This window comes from Macaca thibetana, chromosome 1 (assembly GCF_024542745.1).
Source record: "Macaca thibetana thibetana isolate TM-01 chromosome 1, ASM2454274v1, whole genome shotgun sequence".
Lineage (NCBI taxonomy): Eukaryota > Metazoa > Chordata > Mammalia > Primates > Cercopithecidae > Macaca > Macaca thibetana.
This window is the reverse complement of record NC_065578.1, coordinates 146,890,896-146,909,292: the sequence shown is the minus strand read 5'-3', so window position 1 is coordinate 146,909,292 and position 18,397 is coordinate 146,890,896. Positions and strand designations below refer to the sequence as shown.

Sequence of the window (18,397 nt, the reverse complement as noted above, 5' to 3'; positions counted from 1 at the left end):
ATATATAAAATATACATATATATATATATCCCGGAAATACAGACATGAAAGCCCAGAAGAAACATCTAAAGAGGTTGAAGGTGTTTTCCCTGAGCATGGAGATTCCTGGGAAAATGATAAGGCTGGGCTCTTTACATTTTACTTGTTTTTTAAAATTTTGCAAATATAAATTTTGATTAAAATTCCAATTAAATTTAAAAATGACAATACTGGATAATAATACTAAGTCTTCCTCGTGCAACCCTCTCCTGATCTCCTTTCTCTTTTCCTGGCTCTTTTTTTGGAGAGCTTTATCTGGTACCCATTTGCCTTTTTTTTTTTTTTTTTGATACAGAGTTTGGCTCTTATTGCCCAGGCAGGAGTGCAATGGTGTGATATCAGCTCACTGCAACCTCTGCCTCCCAGGTTCAAGTGATTCTCCTGCCTCAGCCTCCCAAGTAGCTAGGATTGCAGGCATGTGCCACCACACCCAGCTAATTTTGTATTTTCAGTAGAGATGGAGTTTCATCATGTTGGTCAGATTGGTCTCAAACTCCTAACCTCAGGTGGTCCACCCACCTCGGCATCTCAAAGTGCTGGGATTACAGGCATGAGCCACCATGTGTGGCCTTTAGGAGAATAATTTATTAGTCACTATTTGCCTAAGTACAGATGTAACAAAACTCCTTTTCAAAGGTTTATTGCAAATTGTCTTCTTTCTTTAGAGGAAGATATAGAAAATGCATCAACACTAATACTGAAAAACAATGATCGTATTTAAAGCATTATTGTATTTTATTTACATGTGCAATTGTCTTATTTCCCTTGTTAGAGTTGCAATATCTTGAGGGCAAGTATTATCTTATTCAACTTGCATAACTACAATAATAATATAATTAATTGTACATTGTGGGCACACAGTAAGGGGTTTATTTAATTGAAGACACTGAGAAATAATCAGGAGTTTTAACAAGGTCATCTCATTGGGCTGCTTTTTAAAGCAGGCACTCATGATCTTAAATGAGAAAAAAAGCAAAAGAGAAAAACAGAAAAATGACTAATTTTAGACAATAATATAAAAAGAAACAGGTTGATAATTTCTTTCACTTCACCATTCCTCCTTTTAAACCATTTCCTGTTTCCATTGTAATGAAATATCAGTATGACTTTACTTGTACAATATAAACATGGCTACCCAGTTTACCTTTCTGGAAACTAAACACTGATATAAAAGTGCAAATAAATAGTCTATTTGGTAACCTCCATAGTATCTTAAACTCTTAGCAACAAAGAAACATAATTGAGTATTGCCAAGGATCCAAAAATAATCTCTATTTAAATTTATATCATATATTTACTTGTAAATTATTCTGTCAGTTTCCCCATCAAAATTTAAGCTCACTGAAAGTACTGTTTGCTACTACACATAAAATGTTCTCTGACTAAATTAAGAACTCAACGGTACTCAGAAGAAAATGATTTCTCAGTAAGAGAAATGTTTATCTATATGAAAATAACTGCACTGTTCAACAAAATATAGTAATCCAAATCTATAGCTTGATCATTCTAGCTTTTCATAACCAGGTCAATATCCTGGGTCAATAACTCAGCAAGGCCACTGATACATTATAGCATATCCTTGGAAGGAAGAGTGACTAGAATAGAAGTGATTCTATATGGCAAAGCATGTAAGAAACAGTTGAAGATACCAAGAAGAGATTTTGTACATATATTTCCTCAGGACTCAAGAGGCCTTCATTAACTTTGGCTGATTTTTTTAAAATTGCTAATAATGAGATCTATCCAAAAAGTACAAAACTGATGGTCATTAAAAGCATCTGTTTGGAAGTAAACTAATGTTCTGCCAACCAATTTTGCAAGTGTAGGACATTCCTAGTATAGCCAAGGCTGTCTTCAAGGATCAATTTCTTTCTTATTCCTTATAATAGCAGAGGCCCCAAATTTTAATTAGACACCTGGATATTCAGATAGAGCATCTATCTGCCAGCCTCTTTTTCAGTGAGGTATGGACATACAAAGCAGTTCTGACCAATAGGATATGAGTAGAACTGATACAGGCTCCACTCAGGTACCAGCTTAAAGATAAAGCTGCTTACCCCCAGCTAGAAATAGACAGTTGGAAGAAAATATGGAAGTCCCCTGTTGAGAAGGACAGGGGAATGCCTTTAGAGAGTCAGTAAGCTGAAGAAATGGAGCTTCAAATATTTTTTCTCAGTCTGGTACATTTTATACTAAATATTTTACAATACCCTGTTGAAATTTTTCAGTAAATAAAAATATTTTCACCATGTTTAATGCTCCCTACTCTTAACACATTGATTCCATTTATAGGTCCATATGGTCTTCAGAAGAAAGAAGCATAACTATGGAGTAATAACAATGAGATCTGTATCTTATTTCTTGAACATAAACCTCCCTTCAAGGTCATATAATAAATTGAACATGAAGACAATAGAAGCTTGAGCACATTTTCAAAAATGCATTATTTTCAAGTTTTCTATAGGTTTGAGTTAAACCACCTCTTAAAACACTGATGCTTCATGTCAACTTTGTTGTTCACTGAGTGATGGAGAATTGTAGGCAGTATGTTGAATAGTAAAACTAGTCAGAGGATGCCAACTAACATTGAAAAGGAGGATTATACTGCATTCCATGTCGGGAAAGGAGAATGAACCAAAGCATCAGGTAGATTGAAATCAGCTCTGCATGCGACATGTGTAGCTCCAGTGAAGTGGCTGCAGTGTCTGAAGAAGATAGGAGTATCAGGGAGCAAAGCTGGGTGTCTAGACTATGACCAGAAGATATAAACTCATAAAGATTTGCCCAGATTGGACTCAAATGATAAGCAAAATAAAACCCATTTTAGGTAACCCTACAGGAGAATGATATAACTAAATAAGTGCTTTAGGGGAATTATTCTGCCAATACTATATAGGGTAGATAGGAAAGAGCCATAGGTTTGGGTGGGAGAAAGTGGCTTAGAGTTGGGAACAAAGAGATCACCACAATGAGAGCCACAAAGATGAAGGAAAGAGCAATGAAGTCAGTATTTTTTCATCCTAGGAAGGGCACAAATGAGACAGAATTATGCATGATGTAGATATATTATCCATGGCTATTTCTGCATGGTATACAAAACAACCAGAAAACGTTTTCTAACTATTTTAGTTCATCATTTAGATATCTGGTAGGTGTACAAAGTACTGAGATGATGGGTTGGGTCTTTCATTGAAAGGACCAAAAGGAGCAAATGTTTGTTATTATGATTTCAGAGTTTATCTAAAATCAGAAAAAAATTGTTTAAAACGTGTGACTTGTATTGTATATACAATTAAAGTTAGAATGGAGCAGTAAATTTTAACAATTGATAATTACTCAAAAGGATATAACATTTGATCTATTAGCTTTTTTTGGTTTACGTAGAAAGAAGGATGTATAAATCATGGTTATTTGACTGTGCAGGAGACAGAGTACCTACCTTGTTTCCAAAATTAAAGATATTGATACACAGTGAAAGAGAAAAAAGCATCATCTTAGGATACCAAAAAGTTAATTGCAAATTTGGAAGGATTAACCTGAAGGTAAAAAGAGTGAATGTGTTGTATCTGTCATTTAGGCTGTCTGCCCAGGTCTCCATAATCTTCCTGTTTTCTGGGATACTTACCACCTTGCTCCTACCTGATGAAAAGGTCCCTAAAAGCCATGCTCATTTTATAAGTATGTGACACCCCTGGCCACAGTGAATTGGCTCAGAGGTAACCAACCAAACAAAAGTGAGTCAATTCCAATTTTCCTCTAGAAATTTTAACTAAGAAGTAGCTAATAAATCTCTCTATTGTAGCTGGTGGTAGAATTATAAACAATTTCAGGGGACATAGGGTGGCCATGTACCCATATAGACAAAGAGAGAGGTAAAGTCCCCTTCTGCAAAAGGCAGACAGAGAGAGAGAGAGAGAGAGAGAGAGACGAATGAATATGTATCAATGGAAGCATTCTAATTCCTGAGTCCTGACTGTAGTGGTCCTTCTTAGGTTTTTATGGAATATCTAGTTATAATATAGTCTCCATTTACGTTTAAACCAGTTCAAGTTGTTTTCTAATACTTACATGTCAAAAAGAATGAACACTTCATCAATTCCTTCCTGTCTCTTTGATCTTACTTGTCACACTGACCAATGCCAAAGGAAAAACGTGGCCCAGTTATCCTAGGCCTGGTTCTTTGCTATGTAAACATAACTTTTGTTCTACTCCTTCTCTGGCTAGCAAATCACACTTTTGAGTTTGTATCATGCTCATTTTTTATAGACCGATATAACTCAGAGCTAATATTGGCTGACAGAACAACAATTAGCACAGCTGTTAAACAACTGATAAATACTTATATTTATCATGATATCATAATGAGTATTTTAGTTAAAATCTTAAATGCAAGGAGAGCCATAGATGGGGTCTATCCCTCTTTCAATTGGGAAAGAGATGGAAAGATAAGTTTGTATACAATAAGATTAAACAGTAGCCTATTTTATTAATTTGATGACATGTAGAAACAATTCTAAGTATTTCTATACAAAGCTAGAACATATAGCCTCTTCAGTAAAAACATTTAGCCAGCTTTATTCGAGATTTAGTCCATCATTTGAATATTTGGCATTATATGGACATTCAACTCAAATTTTCCTTTCTCTGGAAAATAAAATTGACTCTTCTTAACCTAATTTTTAAAAAACCTGTTAAAAGGAGATTTACTTCAAGTGAAGAAATTAAGTCTCAATTACGAAATAGATCTGATTGGCTGAGTTTTATCTGAAGTATCCTCCCAAAATAGTAACATAAATAAGCCTGATAATTTTGAACAAGTTAAATGGTTGTATCTGTGTTGGATAATGATCTAAATACAACAATGATTTTGGAAATAAAATTTGTAGAAGCCACAATCCAGAAACAGGGCTAAGTCACCTGTTATGAGTTAACAAAAGGAATGTCATTGTGCACTGAAAACGTAACACATTTCTTTCTTACCTGGTTGACACTGATTACACCTTCTTCCTTGACGATTAGGCACACATAGGCACTGGCCACTGATTGGGTCACAAATGGTCCCAGGTAATGTCCCCAAGGAGTCACACTCACACATCTGGCAGCCTTGAAAATTGTCAATGGTCAAATTGTACCTGTGAGGCTCACACTGATTACAGCGAAGACCTGTTACCCCTAATTTGCAAGGACATTGTCCTGTTGATTTGTCACACAACAGAGAGCCATTTATTGTCCCAGCCTTATCACAGTTGCAAGGCAGGCAGAGGAAAGAATTATTTTGCCGTAAGTAGAAGTGTCCCTCCAAACATTTATTGCACTGTCTCCCTTCAACATTGGGCTTACAGATGCACTGCCCTGTCTTAGCATTACAGACAGTCCCAGGGAGGGATCCAGCTGTGTCACAGTCACAGGCCTTACAATTGGTGACATCTAACCCATAAAAGTTTTCTCTGCAGGTGTCACACTGAAGTCCTTTAGCTTCTTTTTTGCACTCACACTGCCCAGACAGAGGATTGCAGAATTTGTTCACTGAGCCATGGAGGTTACACTGGCAGGGCTCACATCCATCATCATTAAAGCTTCGGAGAAATTTAAATCCAAAATTGCAACGATCACACCTAAGCCCTAAAGATAAAATATTTTTAAAAGGTGAGGATGGAAAAATGATTTCATTCAAGATAGATGAGGCACAAACAATGCTACTGCAGACAATACGAACACAAAATATGGAGTGTTTTCTCACAAGTAGTGCCATAGAGGGCTAATCATACTCTCAAAATATAATGGCAATATTTAATTTAGCTTTAATATACAACTGTTTGCAATGAACTTCATAAATGTTTAATTGTTACTTAATGCAAAGAAAATGCTTAATGCCAATGTTGTTTCTGTTACATATGCTGTAGCTCTTTTTCTCTTTAACAAATCTTAAAAACTACTTTAACAAATGTGTTCATTTAAAATTATAGTAGAATTACATAGGACAAATTAGTTGTTTTCCTAAAGATAAGAAATCTCTAAACATGTTTAATAAAATGTTAACCTGAGTACAAAGTTTCAGCTAGACAGAATGAATAAGTTCTGGACCTCTATTGTGCAGCATGGTGACTATACTTAGTAATAATGTATTGTATACTTGAAAATTGCTAAGAGATTAGATCTTAAATGTTCTCACCCCAAAAACATGATGAGTACATGAGGTGATGGATATGTTAATTAGCTGGAATTAATCATTTTATGATGTGTACATATATCAAAACATCATGTTGTCTGCCATAAATATATGCAATTTTTATTTAATTACACCTTAGTGAAGCTGGGAAAAAAAGAAAAAAAAAAGTAAGCTGATAACTATTTTTGTGAAAACAGCATATACACTTATTTCTGAATCCAGACATTTAAGTAATTAATATAAATAAAACTTATCCAGGGCAATTCTTAGTTTAATCCTTTTGTATGCTCCTCTATTTTATCATTTTCAATTAATATAAATTATGCTCTCCTTGGCTCATAAAGCAATCACATTGCTTGTCATCTTGTATGACTCAGAACATACCTCTTTAAACACTAAGTAAATTCTGTTTTTTATATTACTTCTATTTAAAGTAGTACACATATACATTTTACAAATAAAGAAAAATGTTTTATCACCTATACTTAAATCTCTGACAAGTAAGGTTATTCTAAAAAAAGGGTATTACAAGGCGAAGAAATAAAAAAATTAGAATAGTAAATGTTTAGATGCAAAATATTTCCTTTAGATAGTCTCCAAATATCCATGAATTTAAATAACTGACTGCATGGGTTGAATCAACTGAAACATTTACTTCCAGCTATAATTGCAATTTAAAAATTAGTCTTAAAATAAGAGTCAAAAACACACTCAGGAACTCATATGTAGAAAAACATTTCCTAAACTGGAAGGAAATGCATAATATATATGAATATATATGGATAAAAATGCAAGAACTCCAATGGAAGGCAAGTTCTTTAACAGTGATGAATGACTCACCTAAGGCATATCATTTAATTTCAATAAGGAAAATAAAAAAGGACCACTATTGCTGCAAATTTTAAAAATAACTGTATTGTTAACAAGAATTATGACTCATTTTGAACTATTAAAATTGGTCTACATGGATTCATATCATATCAGTTTTAAAAATATGCGCAGTGCTTATTTGAATATGCCATACATATTCCTGACAGGTAATCTATTCCTAACGATACTCAGGAAGGCCTACAGGGCATCACATTCGGTGTTAACAAGTACAGGCGAGTTAGCACACTTGGCATTTAATTCACATTCTTCTCCCTTTTTATTCTAGATGAATGACCTACTTTAATAAAATTATTGGTGCTAATGTATTTTACTGGTGATAGAATCATTAGTAAGATTTAACAGTTTTGTTAACTCTAACAGTTTGCTTTCTGAAGCGTATACAACATACACTTGTATTTTCTGGGTTTCTTTTTTTTCATATTAACAAGGTGAAATTGAATAAAGTTACTTGCTCATCCCATTAGGAAAGTAAATATATATGCATATCAAGTTTTTGTTTTTATAAAAAGTGCCACATTTGCAGAAATAACACCAGAAAGAATAATTATTTATAATACTGAAGTAATTTAGAATTTAGTCTTCACAAAATATATATTTCTGTTTCCTGCAGAAAACCATCTGGATCAATCAACAAAACAGGCACATAGTAGGGATAGCATAACACATTCTAAATTAATTTTGATTTTTGCCTTCCTCAAGCTCTGGAATCTAACCATCACATGAAAGATTCCGTTGATACAAAGAAGTAATCATTTCACTGTCTTTAAAGGCCTTGCTTTAACTTCTGTTTTCACATCTTGAGTTTAAAATATATCTCACATTAAAGAACAAAGGATGCCATACAAATTGAATTCAAGGTCTTAGAATTCCTTCAGCATCATATATAGCACATACAAATACGTACTTCTCTTTACACGTTAGTTATTCTTTCTTTCTAAAAAATTAGTTTTTGTATGCTTGAGATGCATAAAGGCAAATTACATTACAGATTTTCATGTAATGTTTCTTTAAACCAGAGAAATCTCATGTAATGCCATTAAACACACCTACATTCTCTTTATTAAATTGAAACATTTGTCTAGCTGAATTGTGTAGTATGATGTATACTTACATAAATAAAAGATAAAGAATTAGATTTAGAGGTATATTACAGAAATGAAAATAGTATTCAGAATGATATGTACATATGCTTGTGTACATGTAAGCATTTGTGTGTGTGTGTGTGTGTGTGTGTGAAAGAGAGAGAGAGAGAGAGTGATCACTGCCAGGCATATTTTTATTATTGTAAGGTTCAGGTCAGTGTTAGACAAACCATGGATGACTTGGTGTCTTGAATGACAATAGAAAGGCAAAGGTCTTTTTTAAACTTCCTATACGAACCAAGACATATTCAGTTACAATACAGGGCTCACTTCATCAGGAAACTTTCCTCTCATAATATTCTCATATATCAAAATTTCAAAGTGCATTATGTACATAGTGCATTTTGGGCACATGATAAATTTTGTCCTTATGTGGCAGTGGTTCCCCTCAAAAATGTTGGATGTAATAAATTGCTATAATCAAATCTAATTTCTGAAAAATACCTGTGGGAGTAACAAACAAAAAAGCACGTCTTGTATAAAAAAATGATAAATAACAGCGAAGGTAGCTGTTTATTATAATCAACTTGGTGCTGAATTACAAAATTAAAATTATGTAGCCCTTTATAAGTAACCCGAGCAATATACATGATCTGTAGAATTATGTTGACTTATTTTGCATTTCATAGGAACAGTTCAAAGAAATATAATAGAAAAAAATGGAAAGATTTATCACAAAGGACCCTGTAGCACAGAATATTTTGAAAAAATCCATTTATTTTGGTCTATTAAGAAAACTAGCATGAAAATGATTTGCTTAGAACTCATTAAGTGTAAAACATTTTGAAAAAGTCCTAATTTTCTAAAAGAAACATCTATGCAGTAAGCAAATTATATCTTTCTATGACTTATTAGTATGGGACCATGTGAACTAATGCATCTACAGAATAAAGAAACTTCTAAAGGGTTGATTAAACTAAGCTTCAAGCTGCAGTTTGATAGAATTATTAATTTAATCATTTTAAACAGTTAATTTCATCCAAAAATTTTTTTCCAGCCTTCCTTGAGCAAAGAAATTTGCTTTACTCTTCAGTTAAGAAATCAAATAGAGAATTTTATTCCAGATGGTAATAGAGATGTGACTGTAAACTTTTGCGTTACACATACCAATAACGTTTGCTTTGCACTTGCATTGGCCTGAATTTTGGTGACAGGTAATATCTCCATCCACTGTCCCAGAGGTATTGCAGTTACAAGGACTGCAGCCATCAGGATCCAACTCTTGTAGATTGTAGAATCCATTCTGGCACTGATTGCACTGTCTGCCAGACACATGTCTCTTACAATTACACTGGCCTCCAATCTAGAGAAGATACAACATTTTGTAGAATGATGAACGTATCTATTTTTAGATAATTTGCTCATTAGGTACAAGACAGGGAGGGAGGGAGGGAGAAGAAAACTAAATGTTCAACAGACAAGAAGGTAATAAGATATTTTTCCTCTTGACACACAACATGGGAGGCTTCAGCGGGGGAATATATAGAACTGAATGAAAATAAAATCCATAGAAGTTAGTTGTATAAGAATAAAAGGGAAATGGGGAATTAACCATTAAATACTATATATAGAAATCAAAATATAAATATGTAGAGACTGAAAATAGAAAACAGTCAGCAGTTAATATAGTCTTTAGGACACTATTTCTCTCTCTCTTTTTTTTTTTTTTTTTTTTTTTTTGTTACCAGGCTGGAGTGCAGTGGCGCAATCTTGTCTCACTACAACCTCTGCCTCCTGGGTTCAAGCGATTCTCCTGCCTCAGCCTTCCGAATAGCTGGGACTACAGGCGCCTGTCACCATGCTCAGCTAATTTTTGTAATTTTAGTAGAGGCAGGATTTCGCCAGGATGGTCTCGATCTCTTGCCCTCGTGATCTGCCCACCTCAACCTCCCAAAGTGCTGGGATTACAGGCGTGAATCACCGCACCCAGCCCACCTCTCTGTTTGATTCCTCTTGTTTACTGTCTGATTGATTTAAACTTGTTTTGTAAATGCTAGGTACTTAAATTAAGGGAGAATCTTTCTATAATGATATCATTCCATAAGCAATGTAACAATATTTAATGTTATTTGTTAATAGAATTATTTATGCCTATTGATATTGACCCTAATACATGTTTTCTTACCCAACTCCCCTTTTTGGACTATTCAGCATATGTATGATTCATTTCACCACATTAAATATATTTAGCTGATTTATATTGTGGTAAGAAATTCCAAAAATGTTTCTTGTTTTAAAGCATTTTCAAGCAAAATAACAGCTAAAATACTGTGCCATTTTACTCTTCAAGCATCTGATTTGAGAAGAATGAAAATACATAAAATATAGTGTTGATCCACTTTACGCATAGATAATACTAGGTTGATTAAAGAAAGATGAGAACTAAACTCTTCGTAAGCAGACATATGTATATAAAATGTCAAATAAATATGAGAAGTTTAATAACTTAGGACTCTAACACAGCAATGTGGGTACAGACTTCAAATCTCTTTTATAGTCCCTGACATTTTCCCCCCTGACTTTCTTTCACTTGGATTGAATCCAGCTCTTCACATTTGGAGGCAGAGTTACCACAGAGGGAAGTAACCTACTTGTGAAAAGATATTATTTGATTTCTATTTAATTTCAAGGATATTTAAAAATATCCAGGTTGGGATTCAGTTACAAGAAGGACTTAGAAATTAAATAATTTTTAAAGACCTATCACTGCCTCAATTTTCCTCGTCCAAGAAATAGAGACTCACTGGAAGCTTTATTTAAGGATAAATTAAGACAATTGATATGAAAATATCTAAGACTAAAAGATAAATGGTTATATGCAAACCAAATGTAGTTGTAGATAATAATGAACCTCAATATCAAAGATGCATATAGGTTTAGAAAGATGAATAAGAACGATGAATTGCCTTCTTATGCCTGACTGTTTCTTGGTCTTATTCACATCTAGTCCAAAGGATACAAAATCATTACTCAAGACAGAGATTTGATTCAGCCTACAAAACTAAATGGCATTTATTGGTGGATATGTGTAACATACAGGCACATCATGAAAATCCAATAGGCCTGTCAGTACATACTTGTAACACTTCAAGTACATCAACCCATAACTCAGGCCTGAGTATTTGCTGGTACTTTATAGGTATCAGTCCTGTTCTCCAAACGGATGGTAAACACCTTAAGGCATTGGACATACATTATGTTTCCCTCAAATAATAATCTTAAACATTACCCACATGTAAACAATATGTTTTCAAATAGCAAGGAAGCGTGCAAAAGGTAAAGAGAAATAAAAGTGCAAAAACTTTTTATTTTATATGTTTTGTTATATTCTTTTTTTTTTTTTTTTTTTTGAGACGGCTTAATTCTTGTTGCCCAGGCTGGAGTACAATGGCGCAATCTCGGCTCACTGCAACCTCCACCTCCCAAGTTCAAGAGATTCTCCTGTTTCAGCCTCCCCAGTAGCTGGGCCACCATGCATGGCCAATTTTTTGTCTTTTTATTAGAGACACTGTTTCACCATGTTGGTCAGGCTGGTCTTGAACTCCTGTCCTTAGATGATCTGCCCGCCTTGGCCTCCCAAATATTTGGGATTACAGGCATGAGCCACGGCCCCTGGTCTTGTTGTATTCTTATTTACATGTAATGCATGTATCAGCTGAAGCGTCCTTACCTTTTGAAATCTAGATAAGGCTGCCTATGACCCTAATTCCATTCCTGAACGACAGAAGTGCTCCTTAAGTTTATAAGAATTCTACGCATATTGATCATTTCATAGTCGCCCTGACCCTACACTTCTGCTTCTTCCATTTTGAAGTCTTTCTGGCTCCTACCAGCACTGCCCTGTGTCACCCAGAGGTGAAACTCAGCTAATGCCTCAATTTCAAGAACTCTTGTTCAAAACAAACGAAGAAACAAAATGTAGTTGTTAACCTTTATTAAAGGTTTGGGGTAAAAGAGGAATTAAATCATTACTTTGCAATTCATAATATCCCTTTAGTTTCCCCTATAGCTAGAGATTTTCATCGGCACTCCAATTATCTACCACCTCTGTGGCTTCTCTGTTCTTCCTCCTTGCTCTGCCATAAAGCATATCCACTTTTTTCTGTACACCTGACTTTGCATGGTCACTTTCTCACATACATCCCAAAAGTGTATATTATTGCCTTGATTCTTGTGAAAACCTAAGTCTTATCCAGATATTTTTGTCAATAAAAACAATTCTTTCTATATGAACAACTCTGTCACAAATTAATAAAATAACAAGTTTACTCCCATTTCATTAATCTAAGTTTCTGTAACACATGTAGACCATAATTTCTGTAAATTAACTATATCTTAAAATATAGTTTAAAACTAAAGTAAGGCATTATTACTTTTAAAAATGTTAACTTTAGTCAGTTTCCCAAAATTCAACTGAAAATACCAAGTTTACTTCTGTAGATTCTATACCTGTAGATTCTCCCTTTTTAATGTGAGAAAATACAAATCTACTCATACTCTAAAACCAATTCCTGTCCACCAAGAAGTAGAAAGAGAGAAAGGCATTCCTCTTTCTTTTAAAAATATACTTCCAAATCATAAGACACTCTTTGGTACGATCCTTCCACGACAACTCTAGATTGACCTATTGGTTTTCTTTGGCCAAATACTAGCACATATAATGCTTGCAACTATGATTCAAACAGACATTTAAAAATGCCTGCAAAAGCACACCAGCATGGCACATGTATACATATATAACAAACCTGCACGTTCTGCACATGTACCCTAGAACATAAAGTATAAATAAATAAATAAATAAACAAATAAATAAATGCCTGCAAATTTAGAGTTCATTCTCTCTTGCTGGGCTTGGAACTCTGAGATCACCTTGTGAACAAGCTCATGCTATCCTGCTAGAATATTAGAGGTTGTATGGCAGAAAACTGAGGTGCCCCAGCTAATAATTGCTCCTACTGCCCCAGTGAACAGCCAGCTTGTCAACCACCACATATGTGAGTGAGGTCTTCCTATCTAACCGCTACTTGACCAGCTAGCTAATCACAGACAAATGAGAGAGCCCAGAAGAGGTTGGACAAGTTAGTGCACGCCAGCACTGAGCCAAACCATAGAATCCTAAAGAAATAAGCAATTTGTATTGTGTTTAGCCACTAACTTAAGCAGCAAAAGTTAATAGATACAATATCATTGACCAGAACTTAAACCACATTTCTACACCTAGCTGCCAAGGAGGCTGAGAAATGTAGATTGTTCTCTATGATCATGTGATCAACGACTATTGAGCTTTCTTTTACTAGCATGGAAGGAAAGACAGATAAAGCAGTACAATTACTATCTCTGATAACAAACAAATACCTATTCACAGTTCAAGTCATGGAGATTCTCCTGCTCTTTACAGCTTAAAATGCAATTTGGTCTTAGAAATTTCGGTCTTGCCTGAATCACAGTTTTGGGCTTTAACATGCTTTCAGCCACAAGAGCAGAGGAAAGAAATGATCATCCCCATGAGATGCAGTTAGATACTCAGAAATAGCTTTCATTAGCCTGGCTTGGGTCTTCTCTTCTTTTGCTAATTTCGTAAAGTAGAAGATATTTCTTTGAAGTCTTCATCCTTTCCTACCATAGGCATTTAGTGCTATTAATATACTACTAAGTCCTGCCGTATTGGGCATCTCACAATTTTCTTATACTGTGTTTTCATTTTCATTCAGTTCAGAATACTTTTTAATTCCTCTTTGGGTTTCCTCTTTGAATCTTGGGTTATTTAGAATTGCGTGAGTTAGTTTCCAAATATTTAGAGCAATTCCAGGTTATTTTGTTATTGTTTTCTAATTTAATTTAACTGCAGCCAGATAATGTATTTTATATGACTTGAATTCTTTTAAATCTTTTGAGGTTTGTGTTATGGTTCAGAATTTGATCTATTTTGGTAGATATTTTGTGTAGGCCTGAAAAGTAGGTGCAGTTTGCTGCTCTGTTGGGTTGAATGTTCCATAACTGGCCATTAGGTCAAGTTGGTTGACAGTATTGTTCTAATCTATGGATTTACTGATTTCCTGTCAGTTTGTTCTACTAATTATTGTGAGAAGGGTATTGAAATTTTTGCCCACAAATGTGGATTTTATTTTCTCTTTCAGTTACATGAGTTTTTTCTCTGTGCATTCTGAAGCTCTGTTGTTGCTACAGAAATATTAAGAACTGTTATATCCTATTGATAAAATGACTCCTTTCACAAAATGAAATTACCTTCTTCATCCTGGCCAATATTTTATCTTGGACAAAATGTCTAAAAATTCATGTTTTCTCATATTAATAAAGTCACCCTAGATTTCTTATGATTAGTACTCACAGGATTTATCTTTTCCAACATTTGCTTTTAACCTATTTGTGTCTTATACTTAAATATATTTTCTGCAAGCAACATATAGTTAAGTTGTACTTTTTCCTTTTTTAACCAATCTTCCAGTCTCTGACTTTTAAATGGATTATTTAGAACATGTAAATTTAGCATTATTATTGATATGATTAGGTTTAAATCTATTATCTTGATATTTTCTTTCTATTTGTCCCATCTGTTTGGGATTTCTTTTTTCTTCTTCTTCTTCTTTTTTTTTTTTTTTTTTTTTTTTTTTTTTGCCTGTTTTGTGTTATTTTATATTTCTTTATGATTCAAATTATCTCCATGTTGGTTTATTAGCTATAACTCTTTGTTTTATGATTTTAGTGGTTTCTATTCTACATCTTTATCACAACCTAGCTTTAAGTGACATACTACTTCAAATAGAGTATAAAGATCTTACAATAGTATACAATTGTCCCTTGAACAACACGAGTTATCACTGCATGAGTATACTTGTAAAAGAATTTTCTTCCACCTCTGCCAGCCCTGAGCCAACAAGACCAATCTCTCCTCTTCCTCTTATTCCTCCTCCTCATCTTACTCAAAGTGAAGATGAAGAGGACAAAGATCTTTATGATCCAGTTTCACCTAACAAATAGTAAATACATTTTCCCTTTCTTATGATTTTCCTAAAGATTCTTTTTTCTCTAGATTACTTTATTGTAAGAATACAGTAAATAATATATACACAATAAATGTTAATTGACTGTTCATGTTATCAGTAAGGTTTTTGGTCAACGGTAGGCCATTAGTAGTTAAGGTTTTGGAGAGTCAAAGTTAAACATGAATTTTTGACTTGGCAGGAAATCAGCACCCCTAACTCCCATGTCATTCAAGGGTCAAGGGTACTTCCTTTTCCCCCTCCTAATTATGGTGTTATTACTGCCAGACATTTTACTTATACATGTTATAAAAGCTTTACTATATTATTATTATTTTTAAAAACTGTCAACTGTATTTAAAGAAAATTAAATCATTAGAAAAATACCCTCCATATTTGCTAATGCAGTTGCCATTTTGGGTGTTCTTTGTTTCTTTGTGCAGATCCGTATTTCCATATGATACCATTTTATTTCCAACTGAAGGAATTCTTTTTAATGTTTCTTATAGTATAGGTTTGTGTGTGATGAACTCTTTCATTATATGTATTGCAAATAGTTTTTATTTGACCTTCATCTTAGATCTCTTTCCTAGATATAGAATCATAAGTGCAATATTTGTTTTCTTTCATGGTTATAAGAATGTTGCCCCACTGTCTTCTTCTTTGCATTATTTTGGATAGGAAATCTGTTGTAATTCTTACTGTTTTATCTATGTATTTAACATGTCTTTTTCCTCTGGCTGCTTTAGTATTTTATTTTATCATTAAAAATTTATCACTAGCTTTGAGCAATTCAATTATAATACGCCTTTTGTAATTTCCTTCATGTTACTTATTTTTTAGTTTTCTTGAGATTCATGGGTGTGTGGCTTTATGGTTTTCAGTCCTTACTGTACTTGGAATTTTTCAGCCATAAATTCTTTGAATATTTTTTATGTTCCCAGCTCCACTCCACCATTCCTGTAGGGACTCAAATTACACATACACCAAGCCTCCAAAAGTTGTCTCACAGCTCACAAATGCTGTTTTCATTTTTACAAATGCTCTTTCAACTCTGTTTCATTTTGGATAGGTTTATATTACTATGACTTCAAGTTCACTAACTTTTTAAATATAACATAAATGTTTTATGTTTAATGTATAACCAATTATATCCAGTGTATTTTTATTCCATACACTGTAGGTTTTTCTCTGGGATTTTGATCTGTAGGGTTATTTAGTACCTTCCATATTTTTATGTAACTTTTAAACTATGTAAAGTTATAATATCTGTTTCAATATACTGGCCTGATAATTTCTAACGCCTCTCACAATTCTGGATCAGTTTTGACTGATGTATTTGCATCCTCATTATGAGTTGTACTTTCCTGTTTCTTTGCATGCCTGATAATCTTTGATTTGGTGTCAGAGACTGAATTTTTTCTTGTTGGGTACTACGTATTTTAGTGCTTTTACAAATATATTTGAGTTTTGTTCTCGGATGCAGTTAAATTACTTGGAAACAATTCCTTTTGAGTCTTGCTCTTAAGATTTATTAGGTGGTATTGAAGTAGTTATCAGCCTAGGGCTATTCTCCACTATTGAAGCTAGACACTTTTGTGTACACTTATCAAAAGCCCCGTGAATCATACATTTTCTCTCCAGTTCAGCTGGTGGAAACAGGCACATTTCCCAGCATTACATGAGTGTCAACTATTGTTACTTTTAGTAATTGAAAGTTGTGCTTTCTGCAGCCTCATACATGCAGTGATCAGTACTCAAGTGAATTCTTAAGGAAGATGCTCTGTAGATATATGGAATTATCTCTGTGTTCCTCTCTCTCCTCTCTGCAAACTAACTACTTTGAATTCCTGAAACACTTGGCTATATCTCTTCAATTTGGAGAAGAACCCTCTGAGCTCCATCTGGGTTTTCTCTCCCTAAGTCATGGACTGGAAATACTCTGAAAGCAGCAATCTGGGTCAATTGTAAGATTCACATAATTTATTTCCTATTTCTCAGCAAACATTGTCCTTGTTGCCTGATGTCCAACATCTAGCAAACAATTATTTAATACATTTTGTCCTTATTTTTATCATTTCAAGTGGGAGGATAAATTCTATCACTCTGTTCAGTTAGAAGTAAAGTCGCAAAAAGACATTTGGACATGACAAAACAACTATAAACTCAATTTAAGAGGAAACTAGTTAACAACACTCAGAGAGAATTTTCAGGAGCCGCATCATAGACAGAGTTCCATTCAGAAACATTTATTCAGCTGTTTAACGTAGCTCCAAGCTCTAAACCCAAATAACATAGAGCTCCAAAGAAGTTTGGCAGTGATACCTATGCTTACTATACCACGAAAATGGAAAACCACGGATCAAAAACCTCATGCCATCTTTCAACTGTTCCTGTTAAGCAGCCAAAATTGGAATCCTGAACCTTCAATCCCCTCATCAGCACTACACTTTCTCACAGACAACTCCAAAACATAGCAGAATTTGGATGGAGATTAGCAGAGGTGCAATGCACACTGTAATGTTTAGAAGCTTAAGAAATAGCATTATAAACAGGAGTAAAATTTGGAAATATACTGGTTGCTGTGCATGTGGTTGGGAGCAAAGGAAGGAAAGCAAAAGATGTGTTTTAATGTAGTAACTACTCAAATAATTTAAATCTATAGTCTGTTGCTTTATAACTGTCAATTGAAATGGAAGATTTCATCTCAGTCTGGGTTACCACTATAAGATGTTGCTGCCAAATACAGTAAATTAAATTATAATCAAGCTGATCTGTAGGTATATATCCTATTGTGATAAGAGAGCTAGTGCCCAGGAAGACGGAACTAAAGGATAAGTATATTGTACATACTCTGCTTTCTGATAAAGGATCCAACTTGTTAGAAAGGGTGTATTCAAAGATTAATAAAATTAAGACATGATTTACCCATGAGGAATACTAGGGCAGAATAAGTAAAAATTATAATAAATTTATTTTCTTGCTTAAGAAAAAGGATACAGGTGTTAACTAAGAATGCCTATTGTTAGAAAAATATGCATCTAAATACATTTACTAAAATATAAAATTTTGGGAAAATTTAGATTAAGCACATGTCTTTTCCTCTTTTTCTCACTACTTCAAAATGACAGCAATTTAAAAAACTAAAACCCCTA

At 33.9% G+C, this 18,397-nt stretch overlaps 1 protein-coding gene across 2 annotated transcripts in view; it reads right to left on the bottom strand.

Moving 5' to 3' along the window:
* USH2A (usherin) overlaps positions 1 to 18,397 on the bottom strand; it is an 801,896-nt gene that overhangs the window by 618,124 nt on the left and 165,375 nt on the right. For both annotated transcript variants that reach the window (XM_050780510.1, XM_050780502.1), the window contains 2 exons: positions 9,349 to 9,544; positions 5,020 to 5,661 (listed from right to left, as the gene is read on the bottom strand). In XM_050780510.1, coding sequence (XP_050636467.1) covers positions 5,020 to 5,661; positions 9,349 to 9,544 — 838 coding nt within the window. The remainder of the gene's footprint in view (positions 1 to 5,019; positions 5,662 to 9,348; positions 9,545 to 18,397) is intronic.